This window comes from Lactuca saligna, chromosome 3 (genome assembly GCF_052625555.1).
Source record: "Lactuca saligna cultivar CGN05327 chromosome 3, ASM5262555v1, whole genome shotgun sequence".
NCBI classification, from domain to species: Eukaryota; Viridiplantae; Streptophyta; class Magnoliopsida; order Asterales; family Asteraceae; genus Lactuca; species Lactuca saligna.
In genome coordinates this window covers 67008368-67027455 of record NC_136419.1, presented here as the reverse complement: position 1 = coordinate 67027455, position 19088 = coordinate 67008368, and the positions used below count along the sequence as shown (strand labels likewise).

General features: G+C 34.8%; 4 protein-coding genes and 1 long non-coding RNA gene across 5 annotated transcripts; all 5 read right to left on the bottom strand.

Annotated features, from left to right (window-relative positions):
• Window positions 1-4327: 4327 nt before the first annotated feature.
• Window positions 4328-5363, bottom strand: LOC145035651 (uncharacterized). Its single transcript, XM_078984160.1, has 2 exons — window positions 4778-5363; window positions 4328-4707 (listed from the first exon to the last, which is right to left on the bottom strand). The coding sequence occupies exons 1-2, from the start codon at window positions 5361-5363 to the stop codon at window positions 4328-4330; spliced, it is 966 nt and encodes a 321-aa protein (XP_078840286.1).
• Window positions 5364-6385: 1022 nt separating this feature from the next.
• On the bottom strand, window positions 6386-7285 carry LOC145033745 (uncharacterized). Its single transcript, XR_013677683.1, has 3 exons — window positions 7226-7285; window positions 6972-7151; window positions 6386-6870 (listed from the first exon to the last, which is right to left on the bottom strand). It is a non-coding gene; the product is annotated as an uncharacterized LOC145033745 (long non-coding RNA).
• Window positions 7286-7910: 625 nt separating this feature from the next.
• On the bottom strand, window positions 7911-8493 carry LOC145036784 (uncharacterized). Its single transcript, XM_078985265.1, has 3 exons — window positions 8223-8493; window positions 8069-8140; window positions 7911-7977 (listed from the first exon to the last, which is right to left on the bottom strand). Exons 1-3 carry the CDS (start codon window positions 8433-8435, stop codon window positions 7918-7920), a joined length of 345 nt encoding a protein of 114 aa, XP_078841391.1. The 5' UTR covers window positions 8436-8493; the 3' UTR covers window positions 7911-7917.
• Window positions 8494-11586: 3093 nt separating this feature from the next.
• On the bottom strand, window positions 11587-16072 carry LOC145036782 (serine/threonine-protein kinase/endoribonuclease IRE1a-like). Its single transcript, XM_078985263.1, has 8 exons — window positions 15958-16072; window positions 15124-15281; window positions 14312-14543; window positions 12947-14226; window positions 12676-12848; window positions 12348-12594; window positions 11978-12281; window positions 11587-11879 (listed from the first exon to the last, which is right to left on the bottom strand). The coding sequence occupies exons 2-8, from the start codon at window positions 15264-15266 to the stop codon at window positions 11742-11744; spliced, it is 2517 nt and encodes an 838-aa protein (XP_078841389.1). The 5' UTR covers window positions 15267-15281; window positions 15958-16072; the 3' UTR covers window positions 11587-11741.
• LOC145036783 (uncharacterized) lies at window positions 15649-16461 on the bottom strand. Its single transcript, XM_078985264.1, has one exon. The coding sequence runs from the start codon at window positions 16376-16378 to the stop codon at window positions 15911-15913; it is 468 nt and encodes a 155-aa protein (XP_078841390.1). The 5' UTR covers window positions 16379-16461; the 3' UTR covers window positions 15649-15910.
• Between the last annotated feature and the right edge of the window lie 2627 nt (window positions 16462-19088).

The following is a 19088-nucleotide window of genomic DNA, read 5'->3' as shown; positions in this document are numbered from 1 at the left end:
TACGTGATTGCATAGGAAATATGCAGGAGCTTACAATTATATCTGATAGGTCTCCATCTATAGCAACATCTGTTGCCAACATTTTTCCTCACGCTCATCATGGAATATGTGGTGTCCATTTGTATTTCAACATAGTATCTAGATTCGGCAAGAGTAAGACGGTTAAAGGAATTTTTTGGGAGGCGTGTAGGGCGTACACAGTTGATGCTTTTGATGCTGCCATGGATGTTATGAAAAAGACAAAAGAACCAGTATGGGAGTACTTAAAAGTATAAATCCAGAAACCTGGTCAAGGGCACATTTTAAAGGGAACCGATACAATCTTATGTCGTCCAACAGTGCGGAGTCTATAAATGCATTATCTAGACACGCACGTAAGGTGCCAATACTTATGTTGATTGATTTTTTTCGTGCTACAATGCAACAATGGTGGTTTCAAAGACGTAACTTTGCAGGTATTACGTAAATTTGTAATATTAATGTTTTATTAGTTTCGATGTTATTGATTTTAACTTCTTCATTTTGGCTGTTTTTTTAGCGGAAGCAACAACAACACTTACCCCTTGGGAGGATGAAGTTGTAAAAGAAAACAAGAAAATTTTTACCAAATGGGATGTTCGCATGATCTCAAATACGAAATGCGAGGTCAAAAAGGGGGCACAAAATGTGATTGTTGATTTTCAACATATGACATGTACATGTAGGCATTGGCAACTTGATGGGATACCTTGTGGTCATGTCATAAGATGTTTAACAGTGAACAATTATCAAGACTGCTCGAGGTTTGCATTAAATGCTTACTTTACCGAAACACTGAGGAAAACATATGAGGAATCAATAAACCCTCTGCCGAAGCCATCCGAATGGGAGATCCCCGATGATTTGATGATTGTTAAGCCACCTATAATGGATAAACGTCAGCCAGGCAGGCCAAGAAACACAGACCGCATTCCATCCCAAGGCGAGGGTCCAATTATAAAAGAGTGTTCTACATGTGGTCAACTAGGACACACGAGAAATAATTGTACTGGAAGGGCGTCTGGTAGCAGAGCAGGTCACATAATTTCTACTGCAGAAATGACATATAATATTGGTGGTTCAGCGGGTTGCTCACAAACCCATAACGCTGATTTTGATATAAAACAACCTTGAAATTAAGAGTAATGACGAGTTGTTAGCTTATTATGTATTGTAATATTTTTATTAACTCTTACAAGACATTGCTATGCTTTCATATTTTAGTTAAGTTTGTTGATTATAACAATGAATGAAGCCTTTATATTATAAAATATAGTTTGCAGATTTATTTTAACAGTTACAACATGTTATTTAAAAAAAAAACAACAAACGATCCTTTGGCAACCTAATCTGTTTCATGATAATATTACAACAACTTTATAACTAATTTTTAAACTCAGGGAACTGCAACGGGTACTTCTCTTTCTCCATTGTTATATAGTCATCCCTAATTCTCATTTTGTCTTCGAAACGATCCTTTTTTACCATAATGTGTATCAAGTGCTCATCCTTCTCAGCAAGCCGTTTTTCAGTCGTTTTGATTGCCTTCTTACTCTTTTTTATCCAATCTTTATGCTCTTTGATTTTGTTTTTATTGAGGTCAATCCATTCTTCAGCTTGTTTGCATTCCGAACCTATATCATTAGCAAGTTGAGTGAGAAGTCGGGATGACTCTTTGTCCTCTTCTTGTTGTGCTTCAGCCTTCTTTAATTCTTCAAAATTTTCATGTGACATATATGACCCGGCTGAAGAGGGTGTAAAAAAAGGGTCTACCGAATCACAGTAGTAACAATCTACTTCGTTGCATGAGCAAATTTCGAATTTGTGTGAGGAACTCATAATAAAATCGTTGTTGTATTAAACTGGAGCGATAAGTGGTATTTATACATACTAGACAGTAATGAGAAGTCCAACTTTGAAATGACTAGACAGTTTGACATGACAAAACACTGCATAAAGCTGAAATTCGTAGTCCAAATATAACCATTTCGTAGTCAAAGTATTATTTCATAGTCTATTTATTTATATAAATAGATGTTTAAGATCTATAAACCAAACACCCAAATCACCTAAACAAAACGAATTCCCATTATTAGAAATGTCGTCGAATGCAGCAAGTTCTTCGAATGAAGTACCTGGTTCCAATTCTGAAAGGCCATGGACGACAAACGAGGTGTTAGTTCTAACACGGTGCTGGCTAAGTGTTAAGGATGGTGAACCGTTACTTGCTCCCCCGCATTGCCTAATTGGTGATGAATGGAGTCGCATCACATCTTTGTTTAACCATGAGATGGGAGAAGGGCAAAAAAGAGAAAAATCAGATGTTGTTACTAAGTGGACGGATGTAAAGGAGGAAGTGACATGGTTCAATCGAGCATGTAGTTATGCGAAACGTAACAATGTTCGTTGTCGTGACGAAGAAGAGTTCTTGGAAGTTGTTACAGAGTTTTACATCTTTGAGCATGACGGCAGAGACTTCGAATATGAGGAAGTTTGGAAGGTTGTTAGAGATAAACAGTATTTCAAGTAGACCGCTCTAATTTGTGTTAAGAATAAGCCATTGACTTGTGTTTTACGTTAATGCTTTGTTCGTATTATGTCGTTTTTTTCATGTAACTGTTGTGATGTTTTAATGGTTCATGGAATCTTGTTACTAATGTATTCTAATATATTTTGATAACTAATGCAATGACCATTTATTAACTCAAGTTAATCATACGAGTTTCTCACATAATAAACTAAAATATATTAACTCAACTTAATCATACGAGTTTCTCACATACTAAACTAAAATATATTTTAAACATATGAAATACATACGAATTACATACGAAATACATGAAAATAACCTAGTACATGAAAATAACCTAGTACTCAAATAATAAACTAAAATAGATTTTAAACAAACGGGATATATTTCAAAATATTCCAAGGGGCTTCAAACTGGAATTCCAACCCGTTACTTAATGACTTGTATTCCTCCTTAGCAGCTTCCAAGATGACATCCTCAGTAGCATTTAAACGGGTGTCGTCAATTTTGGTATAAAGATCGTTGAATAATAGAACTTCGGTTTTCATTTCATACCATCTTGCTAAGATGTCTAGTTCGTCACGATCGTTTCTTGTAGCCATTCGGTTTTCAGCATTGAAAATATTTGTTAGACGGCTCCAAAACATTGGATCATTCAACTTGCTTGTCTCGTACACATGAATATAAGCATGTGTAAGAACCAAGAACTCTTCATTGCTCCATGATATAGAAGTCATTTGGATTGAAACAAAGAGGGTAGAATCTAAAAAACAATATTTGAACAACTATATTGGTTAATTTAATAACGTTTTGCATGTAACTTATGGTCAATTTATAGTAGTTTCTACACAAAATCGCAGTCCAAACTTCTAATATGTCTGCAATTCATAGTCAAAATTAACTGAGGAATGCAGTGTACTATACTTATAACACAACAGATCACTGTTCGAGTTGACAATTCATCCCCGGTTGAATGACAAAACAATACATTGCAGTTTGAGTTGACAACTCATTGCACCAGGAAAGTAAGGAGTCGTTATAAATAGATTTCAATATCCGTTGTAATTGTATTCTATTACTTCCCTCCTTGCAATTATGGACTCACCACGTATATGGAGGAACGCAGAGGAGGTCGCTTTGGTTCAAGCTTGGATTACAACTGTAGAGGTGGATTTTCCACCGGGTCCCCCACAAGTTCGTGCTGGATCATTTTGGTCTCGTGTCTGTCATTTGTTTCACCATTTAATGAACCGCACTCAATATCGAAGAAGAAGAGATGTCAAAGCGAAGCTTCTGGATATGAAAATGAAGGTGAAACAATTTCAACGTATTTATAACGAGTTGGATAACGAACATGCAAATACGGATGAAGACATTCTACGGCAGGTGGCTTTGGAACTATACCGCTTTCAATACGATGGTAGCGAGTTTACCCACTTAGATGCATGGAATGTTTTAAAGAATGTCCCTTATTTTTAATATGCATGTTGGTTAAGTTAATTGTTTTTCGTTATTTAAGTTGCTTGTTGTTGTATGTGTCTAGTCGTTACTATTTAATAAACGTCCATTTCTTGTAATGTATGTTGTTCCCTCAATAGCCAATATTTAGAAAGCAATAAAATAAAACCGGGGTACATAAATAACTAACACATAATACGACATAAAAAATAAATTGGGTACATGGATAACTAATACGTAACACAGCAGTAAAATAAAAACGGAGTACATAAAAAACTAATACATAATACTACATAAAACATAAATGTGCTACATGAATAACTACTGCATTGAGGGAGGTAACAGGACCACCGTTTCATTTGGTATTTCCCAATGCTCATATGATGGTATACCATTCACCAACTCAGATCCATATGCAACTCGATACACATAATTAGTGAACTTGTATTCAACCATTCTCTGAATGGACTCAGATGTACGAGTTCTTAGACATGCTATAGCGTGGCCACATGGTATACCTCTTTTTTGCCATTTACCACAACTACATACCCTTCGTTCAAGTTGTACGTTGCTGGTGGCAAAAGTGTCATGGACTTCAAATGTATCCCCATACAAACGTTTTGCATTACAATTGTAAGACTTGTTGAGACTTTTTTGAACCTTACTCTCAACGTAAGGGGTCAACCCACCAGACAACCTCCCTGTAAAATTTGATATTTTAATAAAAATAGCAGCACAATAAAAAAAACAAAATATAACAATCTCCCTTACCAGCTAGTTCGGCCCTATCAGCATACTTTGATTTTATCGACGTTGTGGTTAACTCAATTATCGTTGTTATAGGAAACTCACGTGAGGATATAATTTGCAAAATTTCAGGGACGTCAATCGATTTAACATTGTAACGTATTTTTGGGAAAAATGCTCTTGTCCATTTTGAAATCGGTATATCGTCAAGCCAGTAAATTGGACTCATAAGCAAGGTGTAGAAAGGTGGTTGCCTACATGTACTTTGCAACCTTTCGAAACACAAGTAAAATTCATCAACGCTATATGCATTGCATGACTTCCAAAACATCGATTCGACTTCCGTATTGTTATGTCCGATAGACTCACGTATCTTTCGAGCTATATCTTTAGGACAATATCCATGATAGGAATCCGGGTAGGCACTGTCAACACCAAAGTCTATGTTATCACACATGTTGCTTATGAAACCAACCTCTGTGTCCTCACCTAAACAATCTCTTAACCTCATCATGAACCATCTCCATGATTCTTCACACTGTAAGGTTCCCAAACCAAGTGCTAAGAGCAGTGGCTCATGATTTCCATCTAAAGCCACTGCGAAGTACATTGTTGTCAGAAAGCTCCCAAGAAGGGGTAAATAACCCACATATACTGCGAAGTACATTGTGCTCTACAATGATCACACTAATGGAATTATAAATAGAAGATATTGTATCTCTACTGATCAAAATTCATAGTTTAACCTTTTAAATTCGTAGTTGACCTTTTTGAATTCATAGTCAAACCAGTTCATTTCATAGTCAAATTTCACTGACCGACATGACAATACTACAGAATGTACTTGTCTGCATTTCATAGTTGACCTTTTTGAATTCATAGTCAAACCGGTTCATTTCATAGTCAAATTTCACTGACCGACATGACAATACTACAGAATGTACTTGTCTGCATTCCATAGTTGAACTTTTTGAATTCATAGTCAAACCAGTTCATTTCATAGTAAAAAAGAATTGTCTGTAATATGATTTATTCTATAAATGGGTGTCACTCATTATGAAAAAATTTAACTGAGAAAGTAACTCCGATTTAAAAGAATAAGAAGGCTAATGGCATACTGCAATTGTGGAGGAGAACGTATCGTTAGGATTTCGGGTACAGCTAAAAACCCAGGAAGATTGTTCTACGCTTGCCCGTATTTGGTATCATGTTCTTACCGTCATTCAAATTTAAACCCTCGTGTTTACATCACACAAATTTATTTTCTTACTGTGGATATTAAATTTAACAGGGACCAAAATGCGGGTTTATCAGTTGGGTTGATGAAGAGAAGGACCAATCTTCTATGGTAATAGCTAAAGTAGCTAACTCTAATAAGCTCTTTCAATCAGAAAATAAGAAGTTAAAGATAGCGTTGGTTTGTAGTTGGGTGTTGTTCTTGGCAGTTCTTGTTTACAAGTTGTAAGCTTTTCAATATTGTTTTTATGGTTTTGAAGTTGTTAGTCAATAAATTGTTGTATTTGTAACGTTAAAACAAATGTTGTGGTCGTTCTTATGTTAAATTTATTGATAAGTAATTAGTAGGTCATTAAATTGTTGTAATTGTCGTAACGTTATATTTTTTGTCATCCGTTGAGTAAACTCTAAAGATTAACTAATAATGAAATCCAACATTAAATTATTTATACATTTATATAATCCAACTACAGAGGAGCAAGACTAGACCCCCAAATAATTTTTGCCATCCGGAGACGGAACTCTAAAGCTGCGTTCTTTGGGTCAATAAGAACACGTATTGGTTGACCTGAAACCAATTGCTCCATAAACATACAAAGAAATACACCGCAATCTCCCAAATGACTACTTTGTTGGGGAACGTTTTCTTCATAAATGAATTGCATATTCAATGGAATCCTTGGGATGTTCCTCCGCGCCCAATACTTAATCTTGTCCAAATAATTTGCCACCCGACGTTCAAATTTGGAAAAGATTCCTTCGGATTGGAATTTTTCATAAGCACCTCTACCAAGACTGTCATAAATATGCACTTCCATTGACGCTAATCGTAGTTCCCCAAATAGCCAATGATTAGGGGATGAATGAATCGGCAATAAGACCTGTATAAGGATCAGAAAATAAAATTATGTTTATTTACATCACAATACAAATACATAACAAAAAAAACGATATTATTTTCAATATAAACTATTAAGTTTACCGTATCAACATCCCACCAAGCAACCATGAAGTTCAGGTATGTAGCAATACCAGCCATAAACGCCCTCCAGTCCTGTCCTTCTTCCAAAGCATGAGAAACAAAAAAATTTGGAGGCATTATTGTATGTCGGTCGCTCTCTAACCGTCTCTCCATCAAAAGTCGGTACCAAATGGTTATATGCTGCACACATGATACTTTTGTTATTGACTAAAAAACAATTAACTTTTAAAAGAATTAATTAACAATTTATTTACCGCTGACTCCAACCATCCGTCGTGTGTATGCCTAAACAATGAGCTCCAAAAATCTCTATCTAACACGAAATTAAACAAACGATGCTGCACATCGTATGAATGCAATACATAATTTTGGATGACATCCTCACCGCCTGCTACGTAAGGTTGCAGGCGCAACATGGAGAAGTCATGAGCAACACCAAAAAGTGGAGGAGGAACGGGGCATGTTGATTTCGTACCAACCTTCTTTTTTGTTCTTCTTTTTTGTTTCGGTGTCGTGTGCAACTAAAAACAATATTCATATGTTTAAATGTATATCTTTCAGATAATTCACATAAACATAGATAATTCACATAAACATAAAATCATCAGTTTATAAATAAAACGAATACCTCGGTGTAAGGAGTGCATAAAAATCGTGATGGTTTTCGACTCCTAGGTTTATCGGGTGTAACTTCTTTGTCATCATCATCATCATGAAAATAATCTACATTTCCCGTTACTATTAGTTCGTCTTCATCCGGCACATCATCATCAAATTTGTTCCATGCATTGTCATTCCTCTCCTCCCACTCCTACATTAAAGATAATACTTTATACTTAATAACGAAATACACATAATTTAATAAGCAATAATATCTAAATAAACAAAATATTAATATAATATTAATGTAACTATATAATAACCTCTTTAACTTCACTATAATCGTTTACATCACACACACATCATCAAATTTGTTCCCCGCATACTGAGTACTCTCCTCCAACACCTACATTAAAAATATAACTTTTTACTTAATAACAAAATACACTTTATTAAAAAGTAATTATTAAAATCGTAAAGGTAACATCTATAACAACCTTGTCGTCTTGAGTATCACCAAAAACATTTTGAGTTGTATTGTTTTTATTCATCACTTCATCTTGCACAACCTATATTTTCAAATATAAAATATGAACACAGGTATTCATATATGTTAATAAAATTTAATAAATAATGTAGCGTGTAACTAACCTGTTCATCATAATTTCTTTGTGACACTGTCGGTTCCTCAAAAAAAATGTCGTTCCAAAATTGTTCATTATTCACTTCTTCAACAAAAACCTCTGTAGGTTGTCGGTTCATAAACACATGCTGCTCCAGTGCATGTACCCGTTTCAACAACTCGTCTAGCTTGTGTTTCCCACTGCCCCGACCTCTACCATGAGAGCGACCACTGGACGACATACTAGACGAAGATTCGTCTTGTCTCCTAAAATGGTCCCGTACTGGGGATGGAACTGCTTTCCCTACATACTCTTGAAATGACATATAATAAAAAGATGTCATCTCACCATCACCCGGTAACATGTTTTGTCTTGGTGGTAGCCCCTCCTAAAAAATTTGACATATTAAAAATGCATATAAAACTATAATAATCAACTTTATTAATAATAAACGAAATATTTTTAAACCTGCATCTTTGACCAAATCTTGTTCACGTCAACCCATTTCAATTTTTTTGTTCCGCTCCATCTTTTCATCCGAGGCAAGTCTTTATTTTTTCTCAATGCAAATCCACATGCACGAATAGCCGGAATCATCTCATATATCCATATCTACAATTTTGTACAATAACAGTAATAAAAGTTAAAATTAAAATAAAAAATATAACAATAAAACAATATAAATATAAGAAAATTTTTATACCCTAATTGGAGCCGTAAATCCTGAGACGGAATACTTTAAAGTTTGACCACGCTGAGGAAGTGATAAATAATGATGTATCTTACTCCACGTATCCTCAAGGTCAACATAAGTAAAATCCCATAGATAGCTACCCCAAGCGAAGCTAACAAAACAAAAAAAACAAAATTCATTATTATATAAATTATAACTTTAATAAAATAGAACTTTTAACGTAAAGAAAATATACCTATTCCAGAGATCCAAATTCTCAGCCAAAAAAAACCAATCTTGTGGCACCCGATCGTTAACTTCTTTGCCCAAAAAACCTTCACACAAAATGTATATCAAACATACTCTAACTGCATCAAGGTCGTCAAGTGCTAGGAATGTTTGATTTAAAATTAAAATTTTCAGGTCGCCGATTTTCACCGAACTATTAGTATGGTCCGGAAATAGCCGTTCACGCAGTAAACATCTTTTTTTACTGCTTATTAATTTTTCCGACCCTTTTCTCCCAATGTTTTTTGGATACTCCCCAAAATTGAAGCCGGTAATCAAACAAAACTCTTCCGGCCCATAAACCATTTTGGTATTGCCTACTCGAAAATATAAACGTTTTATTCCATCTGGAGATAAAACAGGGTCCGGCCGGATCTGATGAAGGAACATTTTATGAAACAATAAAGCGTCCCCTTGTAAACGAGGGACATCAATAAAATAGCCAAAGACGGTATTTCTGAAAATAGCACGTCGGGCATCATCTAAAACTTCAAAGACTTCCCATATGTTACCGCCAGAGCCTTTTAGGTTCGCAAAGGCTTTCGTATTCATTAAACTAAAATCATGCTGCAAAAAAAAAACACAAAAACAAATTAGATAACTAAAAAATATACTTTTTTTTAAATATATTACGAACTGCAAATACTTTCTTAATTACTAATATATATATTTCCGATAAAAAACAATAACATACACATATATAAACAATTTTCCAAGTTATACAACAAATATATTTACGATAGATCACAATATCATACATAATTATATAAATATTTTCAACTTAAACATATTTTCAACTTAAACAAATTTTCAACTTAAACGACAAATATGTAAACAATTTTTATCTTTCTAATTAAAACTAACATTATATAACCATAACCATATAAACAAAAAAATTTAAAAATAAAACGACAACCAAACTAATAATTTTGCAAGTTATACAACTACTTTATACAAATTTTTCAACTTATACGACAAATAAAAACAATTTCTAACAATATATATACGACAAATTTTCAACTTATACAAATGTTATACGACAAATATATATACAGTTTATATAAACAATTATAGGATAAAAATTTACAAGATTTCAGGTTATAAACAATTATACAACAACTAAAAAAACTACAAAAATAACAAATTGTAAACATTATCCACGCAGTCTCTACTTGTCTCTACTTGCATTTAAACTTCAAGTATACTAAAAATATACTAAAACTATCAAACACAACAAAATTACCCTTTTTTAACACTAAATAATACAACAATTGATAAAAAAAAAAATAACTTTAAACATTAAAAGAGTTAAAATCTAACCATATTTGCGGGATTGTTGACATAATCCTCCATTTTCTTCAAAAACTAGCCAAAATTCCGAGAGAAGCCCAAAGTTAGAGAGAGTTTTTGTGTAGAGAATGGTGAAAATGAAAAAAAAAAAAAAAACCGTTTTTATGTGCTTGTTGTGGAGTGTGAATGAGTCGAAAAGTCTGATTTTTAATAGCATAGCGATTGAATTAGGGATTTGCATCTAAACATATGGTTCCAGGTGGAAGAATAAATAAAATTATTCAGACAATTAGAGTGTATACAGATCTTGTGCCAATTCTTGTATAGAGAGAGATAGCTTGAATAATACCTTGAAATGATCAACAATGGAGAAGGAGATTTGCTTGAGCGAAGACGAAGATCGCCGCCGTATCGAGGAGTGTCGACTGTCGACTGAGTTCTATTTTCGGCTTTTGGTAGTTTGGGCCGAGCGCCTCCATAAGTGTTTAATCGGGGTTTTTTTTTCTTCTTCTTCTTCTTTAGGTCCATTGGAATTTGGATTGGTATTATGCACATTCGGGCTAAAATGATTTTATGTCGAATAATTAAAATTTAATACTTATTCACGATAATATAGTTATTTGATATGGAAAAAATAAAAATAAATAACTAGTTGTAATCAAATATGATATAGGCCTATAGGGGATAGCGTTTGATTATTTAAAAAATTCTTATAAATAAAATACTGATGTATAAATTGATTAAAAAAAATACTTTTGGGAAAATAATTTTAAAGGTGTGAAGTGCAAGTTAAAGAAGTCTCTCAAAACTAGCAGGTTAAGAGAACTCGTAAATAAAATACTAATATATGGATAATTTCGTTACAGTTATAAAATTGAAAATTTGATCCGAAAATAAGTAAAATATAGTCAACCAAATAGTTAAAATTGATTATTACTACGATGAAATAACAATTACAAAAATATACATCCACATATTCCCTTAAACAATTTCATCTTTGTTATAGTTTTTTAGATCAAGATATTTCAAAATGATAAACATACTTTTTCTGTGAAAACATTGTATTTGATAACATCAGGTCATATGGTATTATTAAGAAATTAAACAACTAATATTGTAAAATATTGAAAGAAAAAGAGCATTTCCATACAATAAAGATTCATATATATTAATATTGATGTATATCATACATTACTATATATTACATATATCATATTTACATAAACAACCACTATGAAATAGATTTATACATAAATATAAACAACTTAAAAGAGTTGCCACAAACACAATACATAATTAATGCTCCAAGTACTTATAGAACCATTCTTCATCCTTACAATAATGGTACATGACATTGTACACCTCCATCAACAGCTTCGGGAACCGACTCCCAAAATAATCATTAAACCCCTCCGGTACACCTCCCAACAATTCCTGTGTCCAATAATCATCAAAACAATCATTAACACAGTACAACCTGTCCTGTCAATAAAAAAAAAGTGATAACGTTCTGTATGTTGAGAAAATCGAACCTGAATTTCTTTGGGTAATTCGCGGTAATGATTTAATTTATTTCGAATGACGCGAAGCAAGTCACGCACACCGTTGTATTTATACCGCCTATACCGACCAATGTTATTGATGAATTCCGGTTCCATCTTTTCATCCCATTTTCCACCCAAAGCCACCGAACCTTTACTTTCCAATTCCCTAAGAAGAACGGAATCACATTCCCGGTCTTCCAATTCCACCCGATCACTAGTATCCCTTAGAAACGACATTCTCACCTCGGAATCCCAAAACAAAGGATGATGCAACACATCCACAGCCCTTGGCCTACAATGCAAATTCTTTATTAATTTAAAACGTCAGAGGACTGAAATTGTAATTTTATAACTTTACCTGAGTTCAGGGTTAGGGTTTAGTAATCTAGAGAAGAGGTCAAAAGCTTCCGGAATATGTCGAACTAAAAAAAGGTTGACTCGGTTTTTGACCACATTCACATCACGTTCAAGATGATCACCAAATGGGTGTCTGCCACATGTCATGCAGAAAAACAGGACACAACCTAAACTGAACAAATCTATCGCACGTGTTTGGCGTCCATGAAGAAGTTGTTCGGGTGCTTGCCACCCTGAACTTCCGGAACCTGACGAAAATAACCCGTAACAATTTACAACGTGTCAAAAACAGCCCGGTTTTTGTAATTAAGTTGGTTTTATCTTCTTACCAGTAGCATGGAGTCCTAATGACAACATGTCGCCAACGAGGCGTCTGCTAATTCCCATGTCAGAAAGCTTCCCACATATTGATTTTTCTTTGACTATTAACACATTGTGTGGCTTTAAATCCCGATGAATGATCCCTAATTCATGCAAATGAACAAGCCCAGATACTATATCCCTATAATAATAATAAACATCAAAGTAAAGATATAAATAAAGTAACACATGTAAATAAAGTACAATGTTGTTGTTATAAATGGTTGGATGTACATGTACCTCATCAATTTTAACAAAATAGGCGAAGGGTATCCATTTGGTTTCCATAAATGAACATCATGCATGATGATGTCACGATTGATTGAATCTAATTCTAAACCCCCTTTCTTCATTTGAATTAAATCATAAAGGCTACAAGCACAACGCTCCAAAGAAAGATAAACAAAATCATGATCATATTCCACTCCATACCACCTAACAATATTTGGATGTTGATCAGAAGCAATAAGATTTTGAATTTCTTTAAATGCAACATCATGGTGGGCCCTCACGAGGCGTTTCACAGCAACCTTACGACCTTCGTATACCCCTTCAAGAACAACTGTTCCATTACTACCCTTTGCAATTTCTTTATTTGACACAAATAGTTTGCCTATAGAACGCCCTTCTGTGTCACATTCGATTAAATGATTAAAATTTAGCACTGGATTTCTTTCACTATCAACATTTCCATCTTCATTGGCATAAATCCTTCCTTGTTTCCTATGCCTCTTCCTTCTAGAAGAAGAGGAAGGTTTTTGTTTCAACATTGCAGCCATTATGGTATGATGGCGATACATAAGACCACCAATGGCAATAATCAGAATGAAAATTACAACAAACGCCATTCGCCCTTCGGAAAGAAAGTTGACTTTTTTCACATCTTGTTGACTAGGGATTTCGGGGTTTTGGGTGTCAAGGTTATTGTTTGAATTGGGTAGTAAAGGTTTATTTTGAGGGAGTAGAAGGATTGGAACTTTTTTTTCTGCTTGTTTTCCATGGATTTTATAAGAACCAAGCTTATGAGATGTACGTAGCCTATGGACAACAGCTTTTGACTGGCATGACAAGGGCATGTTGAAGTCAAAGTCAAAGTCAAAGTCAAAGTCAACACTGGATTTTGAGCGAAGATTATTTGGGAGAGGTAAAGACGGACGAATGATTTTATTTGGAGGTTCTTGACAAAGTAAAGCAACATCAATGTCTGCTACAGTCACATTCCATAGAACTTTGTCAGAATTTGCAGCAAATGATGTGAGTAAGTAATCTGTTCTTGTGAAGGAGAATTGTTTATCAGGTTTTTCATTGACCATAGTTGACTTTTCATTTTTCATGGTGGTTTTTTGGAAGATGAAATTTGAGTGTTCATTGGTTGATGAGCTGTGATGAACACGTATTAACCTTCCAGTGTTAGCATCAACTACAAATGCAGTAGTTTTTTTGGATCCAAGAATAACTCCTCCATCCTCTGATACGTGTGGCATGATTCTGATGAATTCCTCCATGGTCATATCCATACTCTGTAAGTTACAAATAGGTAGTTGAAATTGAATAATAAAGTACATTGTTGATATTGGTAGCAAGAGTAAAGTTTCAGAAATTTACCACTTTGCCAAGATCTGTGTGTGCATACAGCTTCCAATCATCCCCACAGTCTACATAATAACTGCCTTCAGGCACAGGTGCACTTTCCTTATCATCATCATGGCTGGTAGAAGCCTGGTATGAAGAGTAGATTGGAGATCCTGATGCAAATGACCAAATTATCCTCCCAGAATCACGATACACCAAATTGATTGTACCATCCAATGCAGCAACAAGGGCAGTGTCATGATTACTGTTTGGAGAGAGAGGTATGTAAGTGCATGAAAGAGAATTACTTCAAATGATACTACAAAAAAAGTACCCTAATATCATAAATTTGCAAAATTATGTTGAGTGCAGCACTCTGCTTATGTAAGATCATGTTTATCTTGGTTAATTGTGGTAAAATCCTGAACCTTAATTAAAAAAGCCTTTGCACTTGTTAGAATGAAGAGCAAACCCTGTGTAGAGTATGTGAGAGTAAGCAATTATAACATTCATAGTTACAAGTTTATTGCAAAGGAACCATTGTGAATTGCATAGAATTGCCCATTCCAACAAATAAGGGGAAATTGGAGTTATAATAAGTAATATGGGACCAAAATCGAGCCAAGCTGAAGTTGAGAACAAAATTCATGGTAATACTTCAGTTCAACCGAAAGAGCAAAATTTACAGAACCCAAACTACATGGCAGCAGCATGGATCGATATACAGATCTTCACCTTGATAAAGAGGGAAAACAGAATGGCAGCAGGCAGCCATGTGTACATGCATGAGAAGAAACTGTTCATCAACAACCTCAAATTAACGAGTAAAAAAGGAGAAAACTTACTCCGGAAAAGATAACAGAGACCGCCTAGCCGGTGCTTGATTGACTTTCGAGATTTCCAAGTTTTGAACGCTGTCAATCGATCCAAACAACAGCAAAAAGAGCAAGAAATCGGCAAATAAATAGCGGATCAAGGCGTAATTCATCGATTGCGATTGATTCTGATAGCAAACAGGGTTGGATTGATTGTGAATTGAACTCAATTTGCTACCAAATCATAATGATTTAGGGTAAAAATTCAACTTCGTAAGACGACTATGAAGGATATGCAGGGAACGAAGGATTGCCGGAGGAATATTCGAAGTTATATGATATAACAAGAAAAAAAATAAGTTTAATGATGTTTTTTGACCATTTGGAAAAGATTTTTACCCATCTAAGTCATTTCATTTTCCTATTAAGCATTTACTAATTGTACAATCAACCAACTAATTAAATCTATCATATCCATTTCAACAAAACCTAAGCAACAGAGATACTGGTTTTCTGTTAAACCATCACATTTGCAGATGTTTCAACATACAAAAATTTCACAAGAATTTAAACGTCGATTGCAATAATCACTTTTCCACAAGTTAAAACAAAAGACTATACAAAGATTGCAAGATATATGAAATCACAGGCTTCAAGTTTCACCTTTCAACACAGGAAAACCTTTAAACAACTTCAAACACGAAGATTTTATGCAGTTTTTCAAAGCAATTTTCAAATACTCAAATCCAGATATCATCTCAAGTACACTAGTCTACAAAAATCTAACATTCATTAATCAAGATTTCAAGATTCATCATCAATCCAACTCCTTTTCAACCTTAATCCCCATAGATTTAGCTGTACCTATAATTGATTTTGAAATCGCCTCCAAGGACATGTACTGACAATACGGATCTGCTTGCTTCACCTTTGCGATTTCATAGATGTGTTTTAGGGTTAGGGTTGATGCAACAACATGACCTGCACGTCCACTCCCGGAGTCAATTCCGGCGGCTTTTTTTAGAAACCAGGTGACTGAAGGAGAACGAACGCTCAATTCAAAAGTATTGTCTTTGAAAACAGTCACAGTAGCAGCGATTGGAGCTTCCGATTTGTATTTCTGTGTGCGAGCGTTGAAGTCCTTGCAGAACGCCATTAGGTTAACTTTGTACTGACCTACAGCCGGACCTACCGGTGGTCCAGGTCTTGCTCCGCCGGCTGGGATGGTGAGACGGACTGTCGCCGCCACTGGCCGACGCGTTAGAATTTCCATCAGGGACGCCATTTAACTACAACCCGAACAAGAACATAAAAATTGGAACAGTAAAACGAAAAAACCTAAACGCTAAACTACGAGATGAAGAAATTAAAAGAGAAGGATAACAGAATGATGTATGTGCTTGTTGTGGAGTGTGAGTGGAGTGTGAACGAGTCGAAAAGTCTGATTGAATTAGGGATTTGCATCTAAACATATGGTTCCACGTGGAAGAATAAATAAAATTATTCAGACAATTAGAGTGTATACAGATCTTGTGTCAATTCTTGTATAGAGAGAGATAGCTTGAATAATACCTTGAAATGATCAACAATGGAGAAGGAGATTTGCTTGAGCGAAGACGAAGATCGCCGTCGTATCGAGGAGTGTCGACTGTCGACTGAGTTCTATTTTCGGCTTTTGGTAGTTTGGGCCGAGCGCCTCCATAAGTGTTTAATCGGGGTTTTTTTTTTCTTCTTCTTCTTCTTTAGGTCCATTGGAATTTGGATTGGTATTATGCACATTCGGGCTCGGGCTAAAATGATTTTAGAGAAAATGACAAAAATAGCCAATTACACTAATTGCATTACAAAAATAGCCAAAAAAAATCGGGATTACATATTTAGCCACCCATTTCGCAGGTGAGAAGGTCCCATCTGCGAAATGGGCATCTCATCTGCGAAAGTACAGCTTCAGGCACTTGTACTTTCGCAGATGAGAATTTTTTTTTTTTTTTTAAATTTTTTCGGTATAAATAGGGGTAATTTCGCAGATGGAGAAGGTCCCATCTGCGAAATCCTCTGATCCTATCTGCGAAATCATGCAATTTTTTTTATTTTATTTTATTTTATTATTTTTTTTTTTAAGTTTGACTATGGAATGAGTTGGTTTGACTACGAAATGGGTTTTGCTATATAAAAACTTTTGTAGAAAAAATATCATTTTGGTTGTTATTTGTTTGTGAAATACTCTCTATCTCTACAATTTGCTCAAAAAATGATTGAATATTTGGTTTGTCTTGTAACGGGTGGGAGATGGCAAGTTAATGAAACTAATCTGGAATACATATGTCCACAGGGAGGTATTTCTGAACTTGCTTTGATATTTTCTGAGTATATTAGTTATAGTGATTTTGTATCTTTGGTAAGAAGCAAAATTGGTTTGTTAGACAAATATAGAATTAGTCTTCGTTTCCACCATCCTGAATTAAATTATTATATAGCTATAGTTGAAGACGTGGATGTTAGAATGTTGATAAACGTAATCAAATGTAGTGGAGGAAGGGCTGTGAAAGTGTTTGTGGTGGTTGATGAAGTTGAGGAGGTTAATGGGGGCGGTGAAATTGGAAACGAAGTTGTTGGTAATTTATGCAGTTTTAAAGGGAGCAACGATCCGATAGGTACTTTCAATACTCCTAGTGTACCTCAGTTTCACAGTGTTGCTGAAAATGTTAATGTTAGTTATTCACCTATTCACTATGTGGATCCCGAGAATTACAAGTATGTTGGTGATGATGATGTTGGTACATATCTTAATCATGTTGGTGGTCGTTGTGATGATGTTGCCGAACAAGAAGTTAAACTTATGAATAGGCGTGTGGTAGATAAAACTAAAAAGAAAAAAAATTCAACTCAAAAAAATGAAAAAAATCATGTTTACGGGCATTATGTTGATGTTGGTGATGTATGTTTAGATATAACCGAGCTACAAAGTAATTCCAAAGATGAGTTGGGTGATAAAGTTAAAGCTAAGTATCCCGATAACCTTTTTCACGGTATGCCCCCTGTACCAGCATGGCCAGTTGATAATAATGAAGATATCCCAACACAGATGGTAGACATTAATCTTCAAAAGATTCAATGTGAGAGTATATTTAAAAACAAAGAACTTTTAAAGCGTTGTATTGGTAAAAAATGTCTTCGAGAAGGTTTCCAGACGAGGACAAGTAGATCCACCAAATCAAGGTATGAAGTTGTGTGTGTTTCGAAAAATTGTTCTTGGTTACTAAGAGCAAAAGCAATTAAAAATGCTGATGGACTTTTCCAAGTGAATAAATTTGTTGATGTACACACATGTTCTTCAACATTGTTGCAACCTAATCATCGACAAGCAAACAAATATGTTTTGGGTGAATATGTTGCTGATGTTTTGGCTGAAGACTATAGTAGAGTTTATCGGGGAAAAGAAATTGTTAATGATATGAATGCTCAATTGAATATCAATATCTCATACCATCAGGCATGGCGTGCGAAGCAATATGCATTGTTGTCGTTAAGGGGTACGAAAAAGGATTCTTTTACCAAACTTCCGGCGTATTGTCACAACTTGGCCAAACATAATCCGGGTACTGTCACACATATTAAAACAGATGCTGATGATCGGTTTGAGTTTTTGTACGCCGCACTCGGTTGCTCGGTTAGTATTATCATGTCCTAATTTTTTTTTAATATTTATTTTGGTGTATTTGAATAGATATACAATGTATTGTAGGTACGAGCTTTTGTCAATTTTTGTAAGCCGGCCCTAGTAGTAGATGGAGCTCACCTAAAGGGCGAGTTCAAAGGTACCATGCTACTTGCAGTTACTAAGGACGGACAAAATCAAATATTACCGGTTGCATATGGTATATGCAAAAATGAGTGTACTGATTCTTGGACATGGTTTTTTCAAAAATTACGTGATTGCATAGGAAATATGCAGGAGCTTACAATTATATCTGATAGGTCTCCATCTATAGCAA

What these genes read in the sequence shown, in the direction of transcription:
- LOC145035651 (XM_078984160.1), bottom strand. Translation starts at nt 5,363, where the DNA reads ATGTACTTCGCAGTGGCTTTAGATGGAAATCATGAGCCACTGCTCTTA. An exon ending in TGATAGGGCCGAACTAGCTG is followed by an intron (nt 4,708 to 4,777) that starts GTAAGGGAGATT and finishes CAAATTTTACAG; the next exon opens with GGAGGTTGTCTGGTGGGTTG.
- LOC145036784 (XM_078985265.1), bottom strand. Translation starts at nt 8,435, where the DNA reads ATGTCGTCCAGTGGTCGCTCTCATGGTAGAGGTCGGGGCAGTGGGAAA. An exon ending in AAAGAAATTATGATGAACAG is followed by an intron (nt 8,141 to 8,222) that starts GTTAGTTACACG and finishes TTGAAAATATAG; the next exon opens with GTTGTGCAAGATGAAGTGAT. An exon ending in GTGATACTCAAGACGACAAG is followed by an intron (nt 7,978 to 8,068) that starts GTTGTTATAGAT and finishes TTTTTAATGTAG; the next exon opens with GTGTTGGAGGAGAGTACTCA.
- LOC145036782 (XM_078985263.1), bottom strand. Translation starts at nt 15,266, where the DNA reads ATGAATTACGCCTTGATCCGCTATTTATTTGCCGATTTCTTGCTCTTT. An exon ending in TCTCTGTTATCTTTTCCGGA is followed by an intron (nt 14,544 to 15,123) that starts GTAAGTTTTCTC and finishes CTCTCCAAACAG; the next exon opens with TAATCATGACACTGCCCTTG. An exon ending in ATTTTGTTAAAATTGATGAG is followed by an intron (nt 12,849 to 12,946) that starts GTACATGTACAT and finishes TTATTATTATAG; the next exon opens with GGATATAGTATCTGGGCTTG.
- LOC145036783 (XM_078985264.1), bottom strand. Translation starts at nt 16,378, where the DNA reads ATGGCGTCCCTGATGGAAATTCTAACGCGTCGGCCAGTGGCGGCGACA.